Here is a 21,246-nt window from a genome sequence, read left to right as displayed (position 1 = left end):
GCTAATTTTTTGTATCTTTAGTAGAGACAGGGCTTCACCGTGTTAGCCAGGATGGTCTCGATCTCCTGACCTCATGATCCACCCACCTCGGCCTCCCAAAGTGCTGGGATTACAGGTGTGAGCCACCGCGCCTGGCCAATTTTTGTATTTTTTTAGAGATGGATTTCCCCTTGTTGTCCAGTCTGGCCTCGTACTCCTGGACTCAAGGGAACCGCCCACATCAGCCTCCCAAAGTGCTGGGATTACAGGCATGAGTCACTATGCCTGGCTGGTTTTTAATAAGCAAAATTTATACAAGGATTTTAATGAGAAAAACTTTGTTTGCGGGAAAGTGATTGAAAGAATGTAAAAGAATATTGTGATTTATGGAAAGCCATTGGATTATCAGGAAGTTGGAGATATCATTCAAAGACATCTGGCAATTAATATTTGCATAACACTTTACAGTTTGCAAACTGCTTTCACATGTATTATCTAATTCCTGTGAGCTTTCACGGATAAAAAATTGTCTATTTATCTGAGTGTCAAAAATGTAATGCTGATCAATGACCACAAAAATAGAAAAAATATATATTTGTTGAAAACCACTGGAAACACATATACCATTACTTTTACTTACAACTGAAAAGTCCTATATAAAATAAATATGTAGTAAATAAGAATTTGTGTGGCATTAATATCATCTGTTAAATCCATGAATTTTAATAAATCTGTACCATATGGTCCAGGCTTCTATTGATAAGAAGACAGAAATGATCAATAGACTTGGAATTATCAAGGCAGACACTTTCAACTTAGAATATGCATTTGTTTCTTCAACAGATCCTGCCCTGGGCCAAAGGAATAATAGATTGAACTAAAAAATGCCAAGTAGTCCATAGACCACTATGAAAGACAAATGCAAGACAATATGACAATAAAAACATTCACAAGGTTTTGAAGGAACACGTGTGGGAAGCACTAATCTTGTCCAAGAACATGTCTAGGGTATGTGAGAGAAGTTCCCACAGAAGGGGTGATGTTTGAATAAATTCACACACACACACACACCAGAAAGAGCCTTTCAGCAAAAGAGAAAAACTTGGGATACAGGCGTGTGAAGTGAAAGGATGAACGCCTGTCCTTGGAAAAGGGAGAATGTCGTGTACAGCTTAAACACGGGACTCATGAGAGACAGGCAGGAGGGGACACAGGAAAGACAAGCAGAGTTGATATCATGAGGAGATTCTTAGGCCTTGTGAAAGAGTTTGGGACTTATCTCAGAATGACGATTTTCCGGGAACATGGAAGAGTTTTAAAAGTTCCAGTAAAAGCTGTACACTGTGATCTCTTGAAGATTCACAATGCACATTCACATATGCAGGATTTTAAAAATTCATGCAATTAAACCTTTTTAACTTTAATTTTGTATTTCCTACACTTACTTGTACATGGAATTATTTTTTCTTTCTTTCTTTTTTTTTTTTTTTTTGAGACAGAGTCTCGCTCTGTCTCCCAAGCTAGAATGCAGTGGCGCGATCTCAGCTCACTGCAAGCTCTGCCTCCCGGGTTCACGCCATTCTCCTGCCTCAGCCTCCCGATTAGCTGGGACTACAGGCGCCCGCCACCACACCCGGCTAATTTTTTGTATTTTTTAGTAGAGACGGGTTTTCACCGTGTTAGCCAGAATGGTCTCGATCTCCTGACCTCATGATCCGCCCGCCTTGGCCTCCCAAAGTGCTGGGATTACTGGTGTGAGCCACCGCGCCCGGCTGGAAATATTTTTTCATGGGCTATTACAGATCATTATTTTATGAAATGTTTTTGGAAGCACTAGAGTACCAGAGGAGAGTTTGTAATCAGGGATTTTGACATCGATTTTTTTTTAATACACATAGATAGATAAATAAATAGATATTTCTATTTTTATCTTTAGACAGATTCTTGCTTTGTCACCCAAGCTGAAGTGCAGTGGCAGGTGAACATGGCTCTGAAGCCTCTACCTCCCAGGCTCAAGCAGTTCTCTGCCTCAGCCCCCCAAGTAGCTGGGACTACAGGCAAGCACGACCAAGCTCCACTAATTTTTTGTGTTTTTTTGTAGAGATGGGATTTCACCATGTTGCCCAGGCTGATTTCGAAATCCTGAGGTCAAGTGATCTACGCGCCTCAGCCTCCCAAAGTGCTGGGATTAGAGGCATGTGCCACCATACCCGGCATTTTTTTTTCAATATTTTGAAACACTTTATCTAGAAAGAGAGTAGACAAAAATTCAAAGAGTGTAAGCCTAAAGACAGGAAAACCAGTTAGGAGTCTAAGGCACAGTGGGATATCAGGTGGCTTTCATGAAAACAGAGGATGGAGAAGCAAATTTGAGAGCTGAGGAAGAAGTGCAACTGTCAGGGCTTGCTTGCCTTGTATCTTTAGAGGGTAGAGGAGAGACCTTAAATTATTCCCAAGGATTGGAAGGGCAACTGACAAGGTCTATGGAATATAGAAAGCAGGGATTGAGGCCATGGAAAGATGATGAATTGTATACCAGACAGCTGTATTTCAGGTACTTATGGGACATTCAAGTAGAGAAGCTTAGTCAATAAACAGATACATGTATCTGGCAATCTGGAAGGGTTTGAGGCAAGCGGTAGTTATTTTACAGTTCTTGGGATCATTTCTCAATTGTTAGAGACATAGTAAAGACCAAGGGTGGCATATTGGTTTCCTAGAGCTGCCATTACAAATTACTGTAAACTGGGTGGGTTGAAACAGAAGTTTATTCTCTTGCTATTCCGGGGGCTAGAAATCTGAAATCAAGGTGTGAGCAGGGTTCGTTCCTTCCAGAAGCGCTGAATGAGAATCTGTTCTATGCCTCCATGCTGCAGACAGTCCTGGCTCATAGATGCATAACTCCAATCTCTGCCTGCCTATGCACTTGGCTTTCTCTCCTATTTCTATGGGTCAAATCTCTCTCCTCTTTTAAGGACACCAGTTATTGGATTTAGGGCCAACCCTAATTTCAGGGTGATCTCACCTCGAGATCCTTAATGACATCTTCGAAGACTTTGTTTTCAAGAGAGGCCAGAGTCACAGATAATGAAGTTTAGGAGTTGGATATATCTGTTGGGCAGACAAAATTCAACCCATTACAAGTGGTTTTGTATTTTATTTTCTTTCCTTGTACAGCAGCCATTACTAATTCTTTCCTTTTAGAGTTGATCTCCTCAAAAATTAGACTTTCTAGTTTGTCCCTTCTTTTCTGCCTCTGAAAAAATATATAAGGGGCCTTTTGAGTTAAGAAAAACAAAAATTTTGAGAATATTTTTGGTAATGGTTAAGAAGAAACACCGAAGCATAAAACATCGAATTGTAGGCCAGACATGGTGGCTCACGCCTGTAATCCTAGCACTTTGGGAGGCCAAAGCGGGAGAATAGTGTGAATCCAGGAGTTCTAGACCAGTCTGGGCAACATAGCAAGACTCCATCTCTATAAAAACTTAAAAAGTAACTGGGGGTAGTAGTGCCCATAGTCCCAGCTACTCAGGAGGTTGAGGCAGGTGGATTGCTTGAGCCCAGAAGTTCAAGTTTGCAGTGAGCTATGATCATGCCACTGCACTCCAGCCTGGGTGAGACCTTGTTTCAAAAATAAATAAATAAATAAATAAATAAATAAATAAATAAATAAATAAATAAATTATAGTGAATTTTATAGTGAATTTAACAAAGTTACAGAATCTCACAAATTTCTTACTCTAACCCACATTTTCCAAATCTCATTTGAGATGTTAACTGGAAGTTATATTGACCTTTGCCATCTCATTTTCCTCTTAAGACTGAGGTTCACCAAACCTCTCCTATACACATGCCCTCCCATCTGATCCTGACTTTAGGTGCAATTGTTGCTTGAATCTATAATGAAGGCAGAATAAAATGTATCTATCAGATAGCCATTATGTGTCTCTTTGGCCTTTATGGTCTGATGCCCATTTAATTGAACCTCTGTGCCAGTCAAGGAATGACATCCCCTCACAGATTGCATCATAATAGTCAAAGCCATGTTAACAGGAGTGCTAAGGGTGAACGTATAGGGAAAATGAAAGTGTGAAGAGTAAAGAAAGGAGTCTAATATCTTTTCCTGCCTCTGTAGATACCACGTGCTATTTCCTCCTTCACATGTGTTATTTCGTCTAATTCTTCCATCAACTTTACCTTCATTTTGTAGTTAAGGGAAGTGAAAACTTAGATTGAGCATTAAAATTTGTCAAATATCACACTTACCAAGAACTGGAAATCCCAGATCCAGTTGAATCCAATTTCCAAATTCTACTTATTTTACTATGCCATTTTATAAAGTGACAGTTACTAAATAACTTTCATTGACCATTTATTATGATGAAAGACTATATTACCTCACTTAATCTTGACATTTCTGTTATCTAGTGAGTGTTATCCCTATTTAACTTATGAGAAGTTACTCATAAGTTACTTGCAACTTAGAAAAGTAAAACAACTTGTATAATTTATATAGCTAGTAAGTGTCAAAGCTAGGATTTTAATTTAGGCTTGCCCAGCTCCAGAACACAGGCTTTTTCTAATAATTGGAATCTTGAATCAAAATCTAAGGATTAGGTGAAGGAAGGGTCCCAGGCAGGGATACAAACACAGAGGAGAGGCAGTGAGGAAAAAGGAACAATGCTAAAATGAGATTCAATAAGGAGAGGATGGTCAATGCTGTCATCCCTCTCAAGAAATGGAAAATGTCCTTTGGATTTATTTGACAACTAAAGACCAATAGCAACAGAAACAAGATTGCAGTGAGAACTGGAGAGTAGGGAGGGAATGGAAGATTATGAGATAATGCATCTTTGAGAGGCTTGACTTCAAACATAAAAAGAGAAACAGTGTTGGGAAGAGAGGGCAAAACAAAGAAGAACTTTATTTGCTTGTTTTAGGAGAAAAGAGAACCTTAAGTATCTACAGGTTGAGGTGGTAGAGACGGTAGAGACAAGTAGATAGATGATACAAATGAGAAACAGAATAATCAATGAAGAAGTATAGAAATCTAGAACACTTATTAGGAGATTTGCCTTGATTGAAAGCAAAGGGACCATTTTTATTGAAACAGGAGGAGCAAACTAGGCATAAATGGACATAAATTTGAAGGCAGCAGAAGCTAAGAGTGTGGGTAGGGTCAGGAAGGTGAGAGTTCAGCCTTACTGCTTTTTGCAAAATCAGAGGCAAGGCCATTTGCTGAGAGAGATGGAGTCAGCAGGGTTAAGGATTTGGTGACTATGAGGAGAACAAACTGTAAAGAACCAGCAAACAATCCTATTAAGATTGAATGTTGTCATATATAAATGGCTTTATGATTTAACATAGCAGACAAATGTTAACATTTCATATAGCATTATAACTAAAACTCAAGAGTCTCTAAAAGCAAGAATGTTTATTTTAAAGTGAACAGTTATTTCTACCTGCACAGAAACACACATCTCAAATTGGAAATAACCATTACAGAACATAGGTCTGTCAGTTACTCCCCCTCATAATAATTTACATTCCTCTTGCATCTATATTAATCATTTTTCCTACACAATGTTATCTTGGCAGTCCCTAAAAAGCATAAAGAATTCATGCTTTTATTCAGTGCCATGTGCCAAGCCATTTCAAATATATTTGTGTTCTGGAGAAGCTAATTAGACTACATAGAAGCTAAATAGACTACAAAAATGTATGATGCCAGGTTGCGTATAAACAGGGGTTAGAGCATAGGAAAATCACACTGATCCTCTTAAGATATTACTAAATGAACATATACCAAGACCGTCACGGTCATGTAAGAGTTGTATTTCTATCTAGAGTAATATTGTTCATGAACAAGTTCAAGAATTATACATTAAGAATGATGTACAGGAGATCCAAATTAGGATGTTGAGGATAATAAAATACAACCATCTTTTACAGTAAATATTAGCCCTGAAGATCTGTTCTAGGTTTAGAGTTGTTTTCAATTCACTGTTGTGTTTATAATGAGCAGAGATGTTTCGTTCTTTGAATAAGTTCCAATGAATTTAGCTCTGAAAGGCAAAATATATAATCACTCTCAAGCTTCCCTTTTCTATCGCCTACACTGGAACTTTTCTTTCTGCCTCAAGGAGATCAGAGAACCAGGTCTACTCCGCATAGTAACAGGGGAAAAGGCATGGATCATTTAGAAACCTGCCAGCACTGAAGTACTGCATCAGTTTCTGACATCAGTTTCTTCAATAGAAACGTTTAAGCAGCAAGAAAATATTCTGTTTTTTGGCAATCAGCAGATCAGATAGAAGAGTCTAGCAATACAACAAGGATGTGTAATCTGACATGATTAGACAAGGCTCTTAGTACCAGAACATTCATAATTGAGACAAAGAGTATTAATAACACTTTCCTAACACGGCAGTTAGCCATTTTATATTTCCTTTCTTTAATCTTAGTGTTTTTCAACAAATCATGGGATTTAATAGCGTGTTTTGGCAGATTAGAGGATTTATGGCCCAGATGTTTTTTGTTCTAAAAATGGATTAGGGTGTAAAGTTTGCTGGAATCCATGGAACATGTTGAGGCAAGCCGGTCATTTTATGTGTGATTAGTGCCTGCCTTCTGTCTCACAGTCCCTCCATCTGTCACAATTCACCAATGGATCTGGTTAGATTTAGCCTCGTGTCACAAACAAGTCCCTTTTCTGGGCAATTTCATATTACAGATTCATTTTATGCCATTTTATGCCCTAGTTAAAAGATAGGGAGAGAGGAAGATGAGATATCAGCTTTTCTTTAAATACTTGCAAAACAATCTTTTTCCGTCAGTATTCTATTCTAATATAATGCAGATCATCATACTAATATGCATCAAATAAATAAATGATCAGTGTTAAAAATAAAATTAAATAAAAATTAGTTTTGGTTGTTACATCTGTTATTCTATAAAAGCAATATTTTGGTAGTGTATATTACTAACCATGGACTATGGAGTTGCATGCATAAGCTGATCGTTTGGCCATCTTATTAAGAGTGTGAATTAAGTGTGACTATAGTTAAGAGTAGCCACAATTTCTTATCAAACAATTACAGGTGCTTGGTCACATTCTGTACTTGAAATTTAGCCTAACTATTACAAGTCTGCGTCCATAGCAAACCACTGCCACCTGTGGTTTATTTCACCATAAATGGATTTTTAGGAAGAAAATGCTCTTCAGTCGGTTAGTAATGATTTATTTCTTCTGTATATAACAAACCTAATAGTGCTATACAGACCCTCTTAAGTGACCTTTCTAATACTAGGAGAGACTCAATAATCATAGTTATAATTATGAATACCTAAATCCTGTGCTAAAATTCAAAAGTTCCTTGCAGGAAAAAAAAATTAAAAGTGGGTTTTGTATTTGCACTACAAAATAATATTCGAATAATAACTAAAGCATTTACTTAAAAAATACATCTTCAACTTCTTTCAAAATAGTTGGAAACAACCATATTTCACTTAGGTATTATATTTTTATTACAGATATTTGAACATATTGGAAACATGTTTATGTATGACTATATGAATCAGTCATTGTCAATTATTCATTCATTCATTTTAGATAAATCCCATGGAGAAATCATTATAGGCCGGACACTAGCTGTTACCAAGAAAAGAAGTGATTTTTATGGTTACAGGCTAGCCTAGACATGCATTTATACAAAAGATATCCTTTGATCTGTCTCATGTTCAGGTTACTTAAATGACCATGATGCTGTCACCAAGGCAATCCAAGAAGCTCGGCAAATGAAGGAGCAACTTCGACGGGAACAACAGGTGCTTGATGGGAAGGTGGCTGTTGTGAACAGTCTGGGTCTCAATAACTGCCGGACAGAAAAGGTCAGTTCATAACATAACTTACTTTCTAGAAATACTTAATTAAACCACCTGATGCTTTTTAAATATATATATATATATATTTCCATCTTCTTATCATCCTCAGAATGATTCTCTGTCCCTTTTCTCCCTCCATTAATATAGACGGCCTCATCACCTTCCTAATCAAAACCATCTGGAAATAGAAAGTTATAATTCTCTTGATCCATCTCCAAACCTTATGGACAATGAATATCCCCTTTTACGCCACCAGCTTGTATTAAAACAAAATGGCATTTGAAATATCTGAGTCTGACTAAAAGTTTTGCTTTTCAGAGATGCTTAACTTGTATTTGGGGATGAGCTGGATTTGAAATGCTGAATCTTCCTTAATCAGCATAAGCTTGGATGATATCCATGCTCATATTCTAAGTATTTAGGATCCTGAGCTTGTCATAATATGTTTCCAGCATAAAGCACTGTCAAGTGTTAGATGAGTTCATGACTGGAAATTTTGACTTTATTATAAAACAAAATGTACTTACTAAAAACTTTGACATTATTTGTATTATAAATAAGGCCAGTGAAACTTCTGAATTTGAGAGACAATGATTTCAAGCCCTTTTGTCTAAGCATACATGGTGTTTTATTTAGAAAAATATAGTAAGTTGAAATTTATAGAAAAATATTATAAGTTGTAAAATCCTCAGAATTATGTACTTTTGGAATATTTGATATGTTTTAAATTGAAATTTTAAAATGTTACCCAGTCCTCTTTACAGAATCCTCTAGATAAATGGATCCAGTAGAGAAGAGAAAAAATGATCAGCTACTTAGCAATAACTGGAAAGTTAATCATAATAGGAAGCTTATGAGTCAAACAGAATTGTCCAGAATGAGCAGATTGCTAATTTGGATAGCTTTCTAGTTTCCCAGGTTTTATGTGGAGTTTGATGTATAATCACTAAGAAGCTGGCAATCTGCATAGTGAAGGTGAAATATATGGGTGATCCTGTCACAACTGCTCTTTCCCTGGTCCTAATATGGTAAAAATTAAGGATGGAGAAATGATTTCAATTCTATTGTGTGTCCAGAGGGGAGAGCAAAGGATAGATCAGTATACATCCCTTGCAGTCTTACAACATAAGACGTATGACATTGGTGTCCTGAGAAGGGCACATTTTTATAGCTAAGCACCAAAAGGAAGGGGGAAAGCAACGTGACAGTTCTAAAGAAGGAATGATAGCAAGCATAAAGGAATTTATATTCAAATATTTAAACATTCTTGAAAGGATGCTTGAACAGAAATTCCTTTTCTCTGCTCCCCACGTAGAAATGAGTTTAACACTCAGCCAGATGCTAATGCAAAGTGACTCAAGCTATTCCTCGCAAGCATAGCTAAATTGCCGTTATTTGTTAAGCGCATTGAATTCAGCTGTGGATACAGCAGTTGGTTGCATTCAGCAAGCATCTGTACCCTTTTTTTTTTTTTAAATCCTCCAAAGCAGAGACAACTCTACCTATCTCCCCCTTCTCTTCCCCAGTGCTGGCTGGGAATTGTCAAGTGACAACCGACCAAATCCTTTTGGACAGGAAGCCTTCATCCTGAGTTCTATATACTTGCAAAGCAGGCCTTGTGGTTGAATCAGGGAGCCCATTAAAAGTACTTTGATGGTATGGAAATTCATCTTCATGAAGCTCCTAGGCCCCTAAGCAGCGTGCTGTTTAGCTGTGGTTACAGATCAGTCATTCACATTGGAGGGCAGTAATTGTGCTGACGGCTTGTAAGGCAATGGAAGTACATAAAATAATCCTAGGCCCTCCACCATGGCACTGTGAGTTAATCTTCTCTAATACAGATCAGCTGTTGTTCTAACACATGACTTTATGCTGGCTCCAGTGACTCTGCACAGCCTTTTGATTAAGTAACAGGAGTGGAACCATCTGCATTCACTTTATTCCATACTTGTCCATTGTTAGGCGACCTTATTGCCACTGCTCGTTCCATCTCCACAGTCATACTTTATTTCTCTGATTAGCACCTCCTGCTTGGGTTGCAGGAGTGAGAGTTGCCTCTGTTGATAACTACTGCTTCAATTTTCCTTTCTGTTTCGTACTGTTATAACAACTTTTTAAAAATCTGTTTTTGAAATAATACCTGCCAAAACCTGTCGGACAGTTAAGATGTCTCTGTTCTCAAGAATATCTTCATTCCTGAATCTCTTCATCATGTATTTTCAATGCAGTTGAGTTACATCTTGAACTATAGTCTTATAATTTATGAGTTTTTAAGTGAAAAACTTAAGTTATGGAAATGAAGTAGTTTCATTATTATAATAGTATGACAAACTCTTGTAATATAAAAGGAAACCTTCTCAAGCAAAGGATCTGAATTATCTCATCCCTTATGTTACCCTGACACCTGAAAATGAAATTGAGATTATTGAAACTCTTTGAAGCAGGTATTACTCTAGTTTGTGGTTGACTTTTCCTGTTGAAATAACTTGGGTGTCATTTCTAGAATATTAACGATCAATCTATGTCTGTGTAAGTCATGAAAATGAGATAATAATGTCACACTTATATCTTTTAATTAGTAATTATTCAACATTAGCACATGCTATGTATTAGAGACTGTGGTATGTACTGGAGGTATTGTATTAAACCAGAAAATATGAGTTCTGCCTTTATAGAGCTTACAGTTTGGATCAAATTATTATTAGACTGTTACTCATTACATATTTATGTGTGTGAGCCCACCCATAGGAATTGAATAAAGACCCCATATTGCTTACCATATCAAATCAGTTATATACTTGAGTTGACAAAGGTAGATGTCCTCTCTCACATTAACCATGTATTTATGCATATGTGTTATTTTTCTAATACTTATCTTTTTATTAGACTTTTATAATCACTCAGTATTATCTATGGCCAATAAATATGTGGATTAGTAATTGGTTTGAAGTTTTGCCATAGCGTTTAGTGAAAGACATAAAAATATATGATAAATTCCTCTTACATTTTGCACTATCATCTTATATCACTTGAATCCCAAAATAAGGGCATTTTTTTTCTGTCTAAAGGAGTACTGCCGGCCAGGCGCGGTGACTCACGCCTGTAATCCCAGCACTTTGGGTGGCCGAGGTGGGTGGATCATGAGGTCAGGAGCTTGAAACCAGCCTGGCCAATATGGTGAAACCCTATCTCTACTAAAGATACAAAAAAATTACCCGGGCATGGTGGTGCATGCCTGTAATCCCAGCTACTCAGGAGGCTGAGGCAGGAGAACTGCTTGAACCTGGGAGGCAGAGGTTGCAGTGAGCCACGATTGCACCATTGCACTCCAACCTGGGCAACAGGGCGAGACTCCATCTCAAATAATAGTAGTAATAATAATAATAATACTCCTAACTCCCTAAACCCAGAAAATACGTGTAAGGTAAGGATTGAGAGAGACAAAGCAGAAAGAAAGAAGGAAAGGAACTGGCAGAAAGCAAAAAAAGAAAAGAAGTTCAGCCTGGTGCTTTACATCAACCTAAAAGATATCATGACCTGAGCTCCAGATGATTGAAATCTTGTGGTGGAGATCTGTTTTCTTGGGTACACAGCCTTATACACATTAACTTTTCTTCATATCTCAAATAGCCAGCCACGTGGTTATCCCAGCTAGAAGGTCTTAATTCTGAAAAGCTGTAATTGGGCAGTGAAAACAATTAGAGGTGTGAAGATAGGGACTGATGATTTCTCAGTGATATGTACCAAAACACATCATGAAAGTCATTTTTACTGAAACACATTTTAATGGAAGACTTCTAAGAGACTTTTTTTAATTTCTCTACGTTTCTTGGAAGTGTTTCAGCATACCCAAGAACTGTGTGTGTCAGGTTTCTTGGAAACTGTGGGACACAGTATTATTTATAATTGTCATCTCTGGTTAATTGTAGACTGATTGTATATTCAAATAATGTTATCTTTGGCCACATGGCTTTGTTACAGATTAGTGTTGTGGATGAAAAGGTGAGCTTCTCAGGTATGAAGGAACAGAAAGAAGCCTCTCATATTTTGTTTTGTAAAAAACACACTTTGCTTCATTACCACCTAGATGGCACAATTTTGTTCACAGAGTCAAGTACAGGTTCTTGAGCTTGTGTTTGAAAGTATCCATATTAATAAGAGATTATAAAAAGCTCAGTTTTTGTTGTCCTGATCCCACGAGACAGTGTTAATACAATAGAGAACCAGTGCAGTCAGTTGAAATAAGAAATAGACCAGAAGATTTTCTATTTGTGTCACTCACTCCAAATATAGTTATCCTGGGAAGACTGTACCTATACTGTCATAGCTGTTAGGAATGAGTTTCACTACATGTATCAGGAAACCTGAATATGGTAGCTTAAATAGTGATTCATGGCCAGGCATGGTGGCTCACGCCTGTCATCCCAGCACTTTGGGAGGCCGAGACAGGCGGATCACCTGAGGTTGGGAGTTAGAGACCAGCCTAACCAACATGGTGAAACCCTGTCTCTACTAAAAAATACAAAATTAACAAGGCATAGTGGCGCTTGCCTTTAATCCCAGCTAAGCTACTCAAGAGGCTGAGGCAGGAGAATCACTTGAACCTGGGAGAGGGAGGTTGTGGTGAGCCAAGATGGCGCCACTGCACTCCAACCTGGGCAACAAGAGTGAAAGTCCGTTTCAAAAAAATAAAAAAAATAAAAAAAATAGTGATTCATTTTTATCACATAATGAAGTTCAGGAGTAGGAGTTTGGTGGCATTAGTTCATCAACTTGATATCGGAGTTGAAATCTGTGATTCTCTTGTCTATTCCCTTTGGGTCACAAAATGGTTGCCGCACCTGCAGCTATCCCATCCGCATGAAGGCAGGCAGTTTCAGGAAGGAGAAGTCATTTTCTCTTTGCTAACTTCAGTCTTCATTCATACGGGGGTATTTCATTCCTCTTCTCAAGCTGACTTCCACACACATCTCATTGGCTAGAACTGGGTCATGTGAACATCTTTAAGACCATTACTGGCCAAAGGAAAAGAGACTGCTTTAAATTGATCATAAATTATTTTTTACCACTAAAGTAGAGAGCTAATCCTATCTTCTCTGAGATCAAGGGATTATCTTCAGATCGAAGATAATATTAGCTGGGAAGAAAAGAAGGACAATGGCTGTTGGGTATGAAAAGGCGATTGTCAGCCACAGGCGTATTATAAACATAATATCAAAGCTCTCAAATATTTCCTTCATGAAACTGGTTGGTTTTGTTTGTTTTATAATTGTTGCCATCTATCTGTCTTTTGCTCTTCCACTATTACATGTCCAGGGTCTTTCTCTTTTCTTTTCTTTGCTTTTTTTTTTTCCCCCCGAGGCGAAGTCTCGCTCTGTCACCCAGGCTGGAGTGCAATGGCACGATCCTGGCTCAATGCATGCTCTGCCTCCAGGGTTCAAGGGATTCTTCTGCCTCAGCCTCCTGTGTAGCTGGGACTACAGGTGTGTGCCACCACGCCTGGCTAATTTTTTGTATTATTAGTAGAGGCAGGGTTTCACCATGGTAGCCAGGATGCTCTCAATCTCCTGACCTCATGATCTGCCCACCTTGACCTCCCAAAGCACTGGGATGACAGGCGTGAGCCAATGTGCCTGGACCATGTCCAGGGTTCTTACACCTTGTCTGGGGTTCACAAAGAATTAAATGACACACAAGCATGTGCACAAGAAGACTTTGCTTGATGACAGGTTAAATCTATAAAAGTATATTCACATACACGCCATATACATGTTAAGACCAACTTCTGTATTGCTTTTCTTATGTAAAACAGATGTCACTCACAAAAATAAGCATGCATGTGTGTGCATATATTTCTTAAGGAAGAGTATTCACTGAACATTAATTGCCTGCAGTGTACCTGGAATATAAACACATAATGCATGCTATGAATTCATCTATCATTGTAAATCATAGCTGGAAAAATGTCTTACTTTTTCTGCTGAGCTGTAGTGAAAATTTTTTGTAATTTTCTGTCAAATAAGGTGGAAATTTGGTAAATAACGTGTATATTTTAATTAAGAATTGACTCAATAATGACAGTAGTTTCATTTTTGACCCTTTCTGAGTCATATTCATAAGACGCCTCACCACAGACTATATAGGCTGATTGTAAACAAAGGTTAATTTTTTCTGTCTGGCACTTGGAAACTCGTCCATTACACCCACCTCTTTCCTGCCATTGTCAACCCTCTTCTTTCCCTTTAAAAGAGTGCCAAACATGAAATGACAGTGACCAATGTTGACTTAATGTGGATGTTTAATAATGAAAAAAAGTGTGTCATTCCCAGCATTAGTTACAAATGGCAGTAAGTGTATCGGATGGCAGCCCTGTAATAATTTTACATCCATCATTCTTTCCTGATGCTTCGCTGGCCATCTGATGGATGGGGCCAGCAGTGTTAACTCTTCGGAAACTGACACAATGTATGTAGTTCAGCATTATCTAACACATGTTCCTTCCCTGAGATAAGGAAAAGGACTGTGAAGAATTGTGCATTACAGGTTTTTGCTTTAAAAAAGTGAATATGAAGGAACCCATGCCTCTCCGGTAGTGGAAGATGCTTCGATGAATGATTTACGGATGGGTTTTATAAATGTTGCCTTTAGCTAAAATGAATTCTAAAAGTCAAATTAGAAATAGATATTTCAATAGCTAGAGAAAAATTGTATAAAGGAAGTAGGCATGTTAGGTAAATCCTTCTGGAGGAAAGTAAGATAGACCCTTGCAACACTGTGTGGTAAAGCAGATTTTACTAGGGGTGTGTGTGTTTCTGAAAAACGTTCCCAGTGTGTTAAATCCTCTGGTTAGAATTTGCCTAAGAACAAATTAAAATAACATAAGTAATTAGTATTTTCTCTTTTTAAAGTGAGCATATATTATTTTTTTAATCTCTACATTTACATGTAATTATTTATTTGGTGACTTTAATTAAAAGATATGCAAAACCCAAAGTTGAATATTTGCCTTCTTATTATTGGAGTCTCTCTACTCTGAAAATGTATATAAAATGAAAGGGAAACGGCTTTCTAGGCAACTGATTATTAGAACATCTAGACCAGCTTTTTATGTGCAAGTTGGCATTTGATCCTTAGGTTTTCTTTCCTTTTGTTTTTCATTCATAAAACCTTCTTAATTCTGAGTGTCTTAGCTAGGGAACACTTCTTATGGGACAGGAGGGGAGAGGAAAACCCCTTAGTGAATATTATCAGCACACAGCAGCCAGTTTTGAAAGACCATGACAAAAAGGCAAATAGGTATTATGTCATCACTATCCATCACTCTATATGTCATCCTTTCAATAATTCCAATCGACATTCTCGACAGACCGATGCAAGCTAAAGGGGCTGTTTGTTTTTAGAAATTGAGTATAGGCTGTCTGTAGCCTTTTGTTCTAGATGGTTTTCTTCTGTGTCTTTTCATTTCTTTCTCTCTATTTCTTTTCTTTTTGGGGGTATTTAATTGAAATACATGCCGAGTTTGCAGACTGCAAAGATCAGAGCTGTTTTCGTCCAGCAGTGGTAACTATGCATTAAACATTTTGATTTGTTTGAGCTTGAAGTTTAGTCCTTTTTTGCCATTTGCTTCATGGAGTTTGTGTATATTTACAGCCTCTGCATTTAATGGCCACATGCCTTATTTTCACAGATGGCCAGTGGAAGACTTTTTCTTTCTCTTAGTATAGCCTGCTTTCAGTTTCGCTACATTTGTCACAGTGCCACTACTTGCAGCTAGCAAGTGCCCACGCTTGGTGGGGAGCAATTATGGTGTGAGTTTTTAAGGAGCTTTTTAAAGGTTTTTTTTTTTTCCAGTAAACTTTTTATGGTTTAATTTTCTAGCCTAGAAAAGCTGTGCATGTTTTCAAACAGAGAGTCTTGTGTTCTTTACATCATTCTGGTAGAGGGGTTAGTGTAGGATGGTCCAATAAAATGAGACTCATAGGGCATGCCAAATTGGGCTTTCAGAGAGACACCCACAGGCCTCTCTGATGATTGAAATTGTCTATTTGTTTAGGGATTCGAGGATACGCTCACAATAGTACTCCTGAAAAAATAAGTTTGAAAACACCATGTATAGAATGATGTCAATATTTTTTAAAGTCTATTTCCATAATGCATAGATAAAAAACTAAAAGAATATACCACAAAATGTCAGCAGTAGTTATGCCAAGGTTATGGGGTTGTACGTTTTCATATGTATTTCCACATTTCTGAATTTTCTAATTTTCAGTAAGTAAAGTAAGAATCACTTTTGTTGTTGCGCCAGAATTGCTCTTTATAAAAGCTTGGTCTATCAAAGAGAGGTCATCCTTTTCCCCCTTGATTCCTTCCTTCTCCTCAAAATCAAACAGCTGCCCTCAAGACACTTACACATTAAGACACTGAAATAATTAAGGAGAAGTTTGTTTTGCAGTTATCCTATATATTTACTAGATAGATTCTTTATTATATTTATTGCAAGCTATTTTACCAGTATGGATTTAAAGCTATTAGGAAAATACGAGGAATGTAGCGTTTATTTAAAGGGTCTCATTGAATCTTTCCAATCACATCTCTTCTCTTTTACAAATAAAAAAGACTTGCTTATGCCTGTGTCATAGGAGTATAACAGCTATTGATATTTATTTTGTACCTTAACATTTTCTCAGGGCTTTCCCATCATATTTTGGTCTCACTCTGTAGTGTAAGTAGAACAGTATTCTTTGATTAAAACATCTTTTTAAACTTGAGATTTGAGAAGACTAGAGGAATTCAAGGGGTAGATCAGTCTTTCAACTGAACTCTTACAGCTCAAAGCCCAGTCTCTTTTCTAATGGAATATGGAGAGGGAAATCCAGAAAGTAACCCAGTTCCTGTTCAATTCGCTTGTGCCCCAGCATTGGTCATGTGTAGTCCTCAGCACATTTTTGAGGCTTGATCAAAAATATTTCATTTAAGCAATCACCATCTCCACAATCTGTACATCTGGTTTCCAAATCTTCATTTTTCCTGTTTTTACTCCTTCCTTCCTTCTTCCTGTCTTCACTGTGCACCAAACCCCATCACTGGAGAATAAGCCAAGAAAGCAAAAACAATATACTCAATCCTAGTTACTTTGTTTCTCCTAGCAGCTCTGATAAAACAAGTGATGACGTTTCAGCTGTTCATTAAAAAGAGATTTAAAATATCTATTCTAGTATATATTTTTCTCTCTCTGTATTTAAAACTACCATGGATAGTTGAAAAAAGAACTATAACCCTGGTATGTCTGTTTCTATTGTCAGACCCAGCATTTCTGAACCAAGTCATGACTCTTTAAAATGGTCTGATTATATTTATTTAACTGAAGTAACTACTGGCTACTGAGGCTACATTTGTAAGAATGCTGACAGTTTTATAGCTTTTATTCCATGAAAAAGAAAATTTGAAAAAAGTAATCCTATATGTTTCTGTAGCTCAGAAACTGAGTTACCCATTGTTTATAGAATAATTATCATCAGATAACATTCCACTTTTGTGTTTACATTTGTGTGGCCCTCCCACCAACTGGACATCCTGTGTAGGTTGCAAATTCTATTATTTTTCTTAGTTGGCCTCTTGATTTTCTCACATTAACCCTTCTGATTTGACTCAGTATGTATAATATGTCCGTCTGCCACGGTTTGGAAGAACAACACAACCTTTTCTTTAGATGTTGGCTGTAGCCTGACCATATATAAAGACATTTAAAATCCCAGGTTTTGTTTTTTCCCCTCCTGCCTCCCTTCTTCCACATATACACACCATAAGCACCATCATGACAAAGAAGCAAGGGCCCGTATTTTACTGTGATAGTATTCTTGTGTAAAGTTCTTGGTGAATTCTTTGTTTCCTATACATTCTTTTGAGTAACTTTTCTGTACATTACACATCCAGGCCATAGGGATTTTTTCCTCCCTGTGGCAGTGGTTTTCTCTTTTAAGGACTGAATTTGTAATGTTGAATGGGGATGTTTAAGTGTGTCTTTAACAAGGTACCTGAATTTGTAAGTCTAATTACTGTTGGATAGTCTCTTCACAAAATATGTCCGAAAAGCAATCAGATTTTTGTTTTTTTCATAATTTGAAATGTCTTCCTTGAATTTAAGAAAAGAATTATGGAATTATTGATTACAAAACCATAGCTTTAAGTGTTGAAACTTGTTAATGACTTTTGAGAAAATTTATCTTTTATGAATAGAGAACGTATAAAAATATGACAAATTACACAAGAACCTGAAAAAGAGACTTCAGTGGAGTGTAAAGAAAATATCAGCAATAGTTGTCTTTAAATACCTTGCACATCTCCATGTTTAAAAAGAATCAAAGCCTGTTTTCTGTGAGATATATGTCAAAACAGTTTTGTTATATTGAGTTCAGTCAAGTAGGACATAAAATCATAGAATTGAAGGTTTGAAAGAAAATGAAAAGGGCCTATCATTCAACCTTGAATTGCCTCTTCAGTATCTGTAATATGCTACACAGGTAGTCATATGTCCACCACTTGAAAATCTCTAGGAAGGTGGAAATTTCTTCCATCTGGAGACAGACCGTTCAATGGATAGACAGCTCTATTAGATCTCTCTTCCTTCAGTAGTTCATTATCTTTCACCTGATAACTTACAGTCTTTGATCAGTGTTCTATCTCCTAACTACATATGGACAAACTCTACCTCTATTTCACAAACAATAGCTGTTTATTCTTTTTAAGCGTGGAGGTTCTTAAGATATTTAAAGACAATGATTGTTGATTTTTTCTTCCTACTCTACTCAAACCCTTTTTTTCAGTATCCTGTGTAATTTCTTCATTATGACAACAAGGTTTAATAGATAGGAGGATGCTCAAAAACTGAGTTAAACTGAGTTAAGTCCAAACAATTATTGTCATTGAGTTTCCCTGGTCTGGATTCCAACACCTATTTAAAAAGAAAATGAGGCCATTATAACATTATTTTAGTGAATCCATACCCACTTCCTGTCATTACCACAGCCTCTACCAAGAGCTCTGAACTAATCTTATATAGGTAACCCCATCTTTTCTGGAGTATACATTAGGTGCTAAAGTCATATTTCTTCAAATTTCTTTCTTTCTTCATAAAAATCAAAATTAGATATTTGTCGTCAGTTTTGAAATATTCCTCCCATTTTAAAATCATTCTTTGAAAATCATTAATAAGGATTCATCAGTATTATCAAGTCATTTTAAGATCTTGAAAAGTTATTCACCTAGATCAAAACTCTCAAATTTCTACACTGTGTGTTTCTGAACCATCTTTGACTTTGTAGTACTGCTTATCTTGATCTGCTGATACATTTCACATGATCAGATTGCCTGATGAAATTAACCTGCTAAGAAGTTGAGTCAGAATTATACAAGCAACTTTTCATGAAGCTAGCTACCAAATTTTACAAAAGGAAATTAGATTGTGGAACAAAATTATGGGTTTTAATTCATGAGGGAATTCAGAAAGGGAAAAAAATCAGAATTAAATCAGGTGGATTTTGTGGATGACTAGACCAGAGGATGTATATGGACCTTTCCATCCCCTTAGTTCATATCTCGCTATAATTCTCGATGGAGAAAATGAATAGAAAAATTCTCTTCTCTTCAAGGATTATTAAATTCCAGAATACCAAAGGTTCTATGGATATTCTAATGGATAAATTCACACTCAATAGAGGTAAAATTAGTGACAGATCTCTTCAACATGTACTGTTGTTAGAGTTAGAGGAAAGTGTGTATTTGTGTGAGTGTGTATTTGTGTGCACACATACATAGTTTATATGTCATTTATACATAACTTACAAGAAAGCCTTTTCTCCCATTTTCAGTGTTATATTATGTGGGTAGATGGTATTTTCTTAAAAATTGAGATATTAATAAGCAAGAGTGAAACCGGGAGGTTAAAGAGTAGACATGTGAATTATTTCTTTATACTTAAGCTGATGAAAAGAATCTCCAACTGATAAATCATCATGACATTATAAATAATCTTTCATCTTCTTTGGTGGTCTGTGAGGTTCACATAATTAGAGGGTTAAAAACCTTTTTTTGTTTCTTCTTTCTTCCCGTGTCATTAATATAGTAGGAGACCATAAAGAAGTACAGCCAGAAGGGGTTTAACTGTTACTGAGTCAACATTTGACAGTCACACTCTATTCTGTCATTTCATGCATGTGCTTTTTATGAGTTTTATAGCTTTGTGAGCTTTATTTCAGGGATGTGCATTATGATAGCTGATCCACAGCCCATCTCTTTGTGTATGTTTGTCTGGTAGAGACCAAAGCTCATCACTTAGCTGAATCCCAGTTTCAGGGAGTAATAGAAGACTTATCTACTCATGCACTGTTTAATTTAGGATTAGGTAACTAAGGAAATATCTACCTCTAAAGTACAGTTTGTGTGTTCCTTTGTTTTGACTGCTCCGTGAAATATCGACATAGGATGCCTATTAGAAACTTTGCAAAAATAGTGAATTCTCAGTTGTTTTTTATGTTTTTTAAGTTGAAATAATGGAGTAGGGAAATTTTTTCAGTTAAAATATGTACTAGACTTACAGTCTGGAACTGTAACTCATCATGCCTGAGTATGAAATTGAAATAATAAACAATGATCAAATATATTGTGGTAAATGGTAGGAAAAAGAGGGAGAACTTTTGACAGTATTTAGAGTTGTTACTAAAATTCCCTTTTTAAATGCATATTTGGTCATACAGAATAGAGTTTATCATCATAACAGACTACTTAATACTCAAATTTAACTATTTCTATAATTATTACATGTTAGATTCCCTGTCTTTTCAATTTTCCCCATTGACATTTTAAAAATAATATTAAAAATATATCTATCTTAAACTTTTCAAAGTAATGAGAATCTAGCATGTTTAACTATCATTTTACAAACTAGGATTCTGGAACTCAAGGAGGATAATTAATTTGTCTAAAGCAATATGGCTAATATATATGGCAGAGAGTTTGGTTAAAATGTGATATTCCTGATGCCAAAACTCATTATTTTCCAACCTCAAAAACGTCCTCTTCCCATGAATCCCTGTGGCCTTTCGTCATTTAGAATGGTTTTTGGCTTAGAAGTATGAATTGATACTGACCACTTCCAATCAACAAAGTGTCCGTATCTCTTTAGCTGTTTCTTGGCTGTCCTTTTTGATTCCCACCATAGCCTGGGATTATGTGCAAAGAGTACACATGCTGTTTTCCATTATGCAAGTCTGTGGATAAGTCACAGATCACAAGACCAGCTACCAAGTCCCCCAAGTGAATATTAATACATTAATAATAGTTTTCTGTATGTCAGATTTTGGAGTTATTCATTTGCACCCAGGA

General features: G+C 36.7%; 1 protein-coding gene across 5 annotated transcripts in view; it reads left to right on the top strand.

Annotated features, from left to right (window-relative positions):
* SOX5 (SRY (sex determining region Y)-box 5) overlaps positions 1–21,246 on the top strand; it is a 1,081,658-nt gene that overhangs the window by 1,043,258 nt on the left and 17,154 nt on the right. For 4 of the 5 annotated variants that reach the window (XM_011994778.1, XM_011994777.1, XM_011994776.1 and 1 more), the window contains one exon: positions 7,727–7,872. The exons of the other annotated variant lie outside the window; for it this stretch is intronic. In XM_011994778.1, the coding sequence (XP_011850168.1) occupies positions 7,727–7,872 (146 nt within the window). The remainder of the gene's footprint in view (positions 1–7,726; positions 7,873–21,246) is intronic. 5 annotated transcript variants of the gene reach the window in all.

This window comes from Mandrillus leucophaeus, unplaced genomic scaffold (genome assembly GCF_000951045.1).
Source record: "Mandrillus leucophaeus isolate KB7577 unplaced genomic scaffold, Mleu.le_1.0 Scaffold461, whole genome shotgun sequence".
Classification (NCBI taxonomy): domain Eukaryota; kingdom Metazoa; phylum Chordata; class Mammalia; order Primates; family Cercopithecidae; genus Mandrillus; species Mandrillus leucophaeus.
The sequence above is the reverse complement of the archived record's forward strand: the minus strand, read 5'-3'. Positions and strand labels throughout refer to the sequence as shown.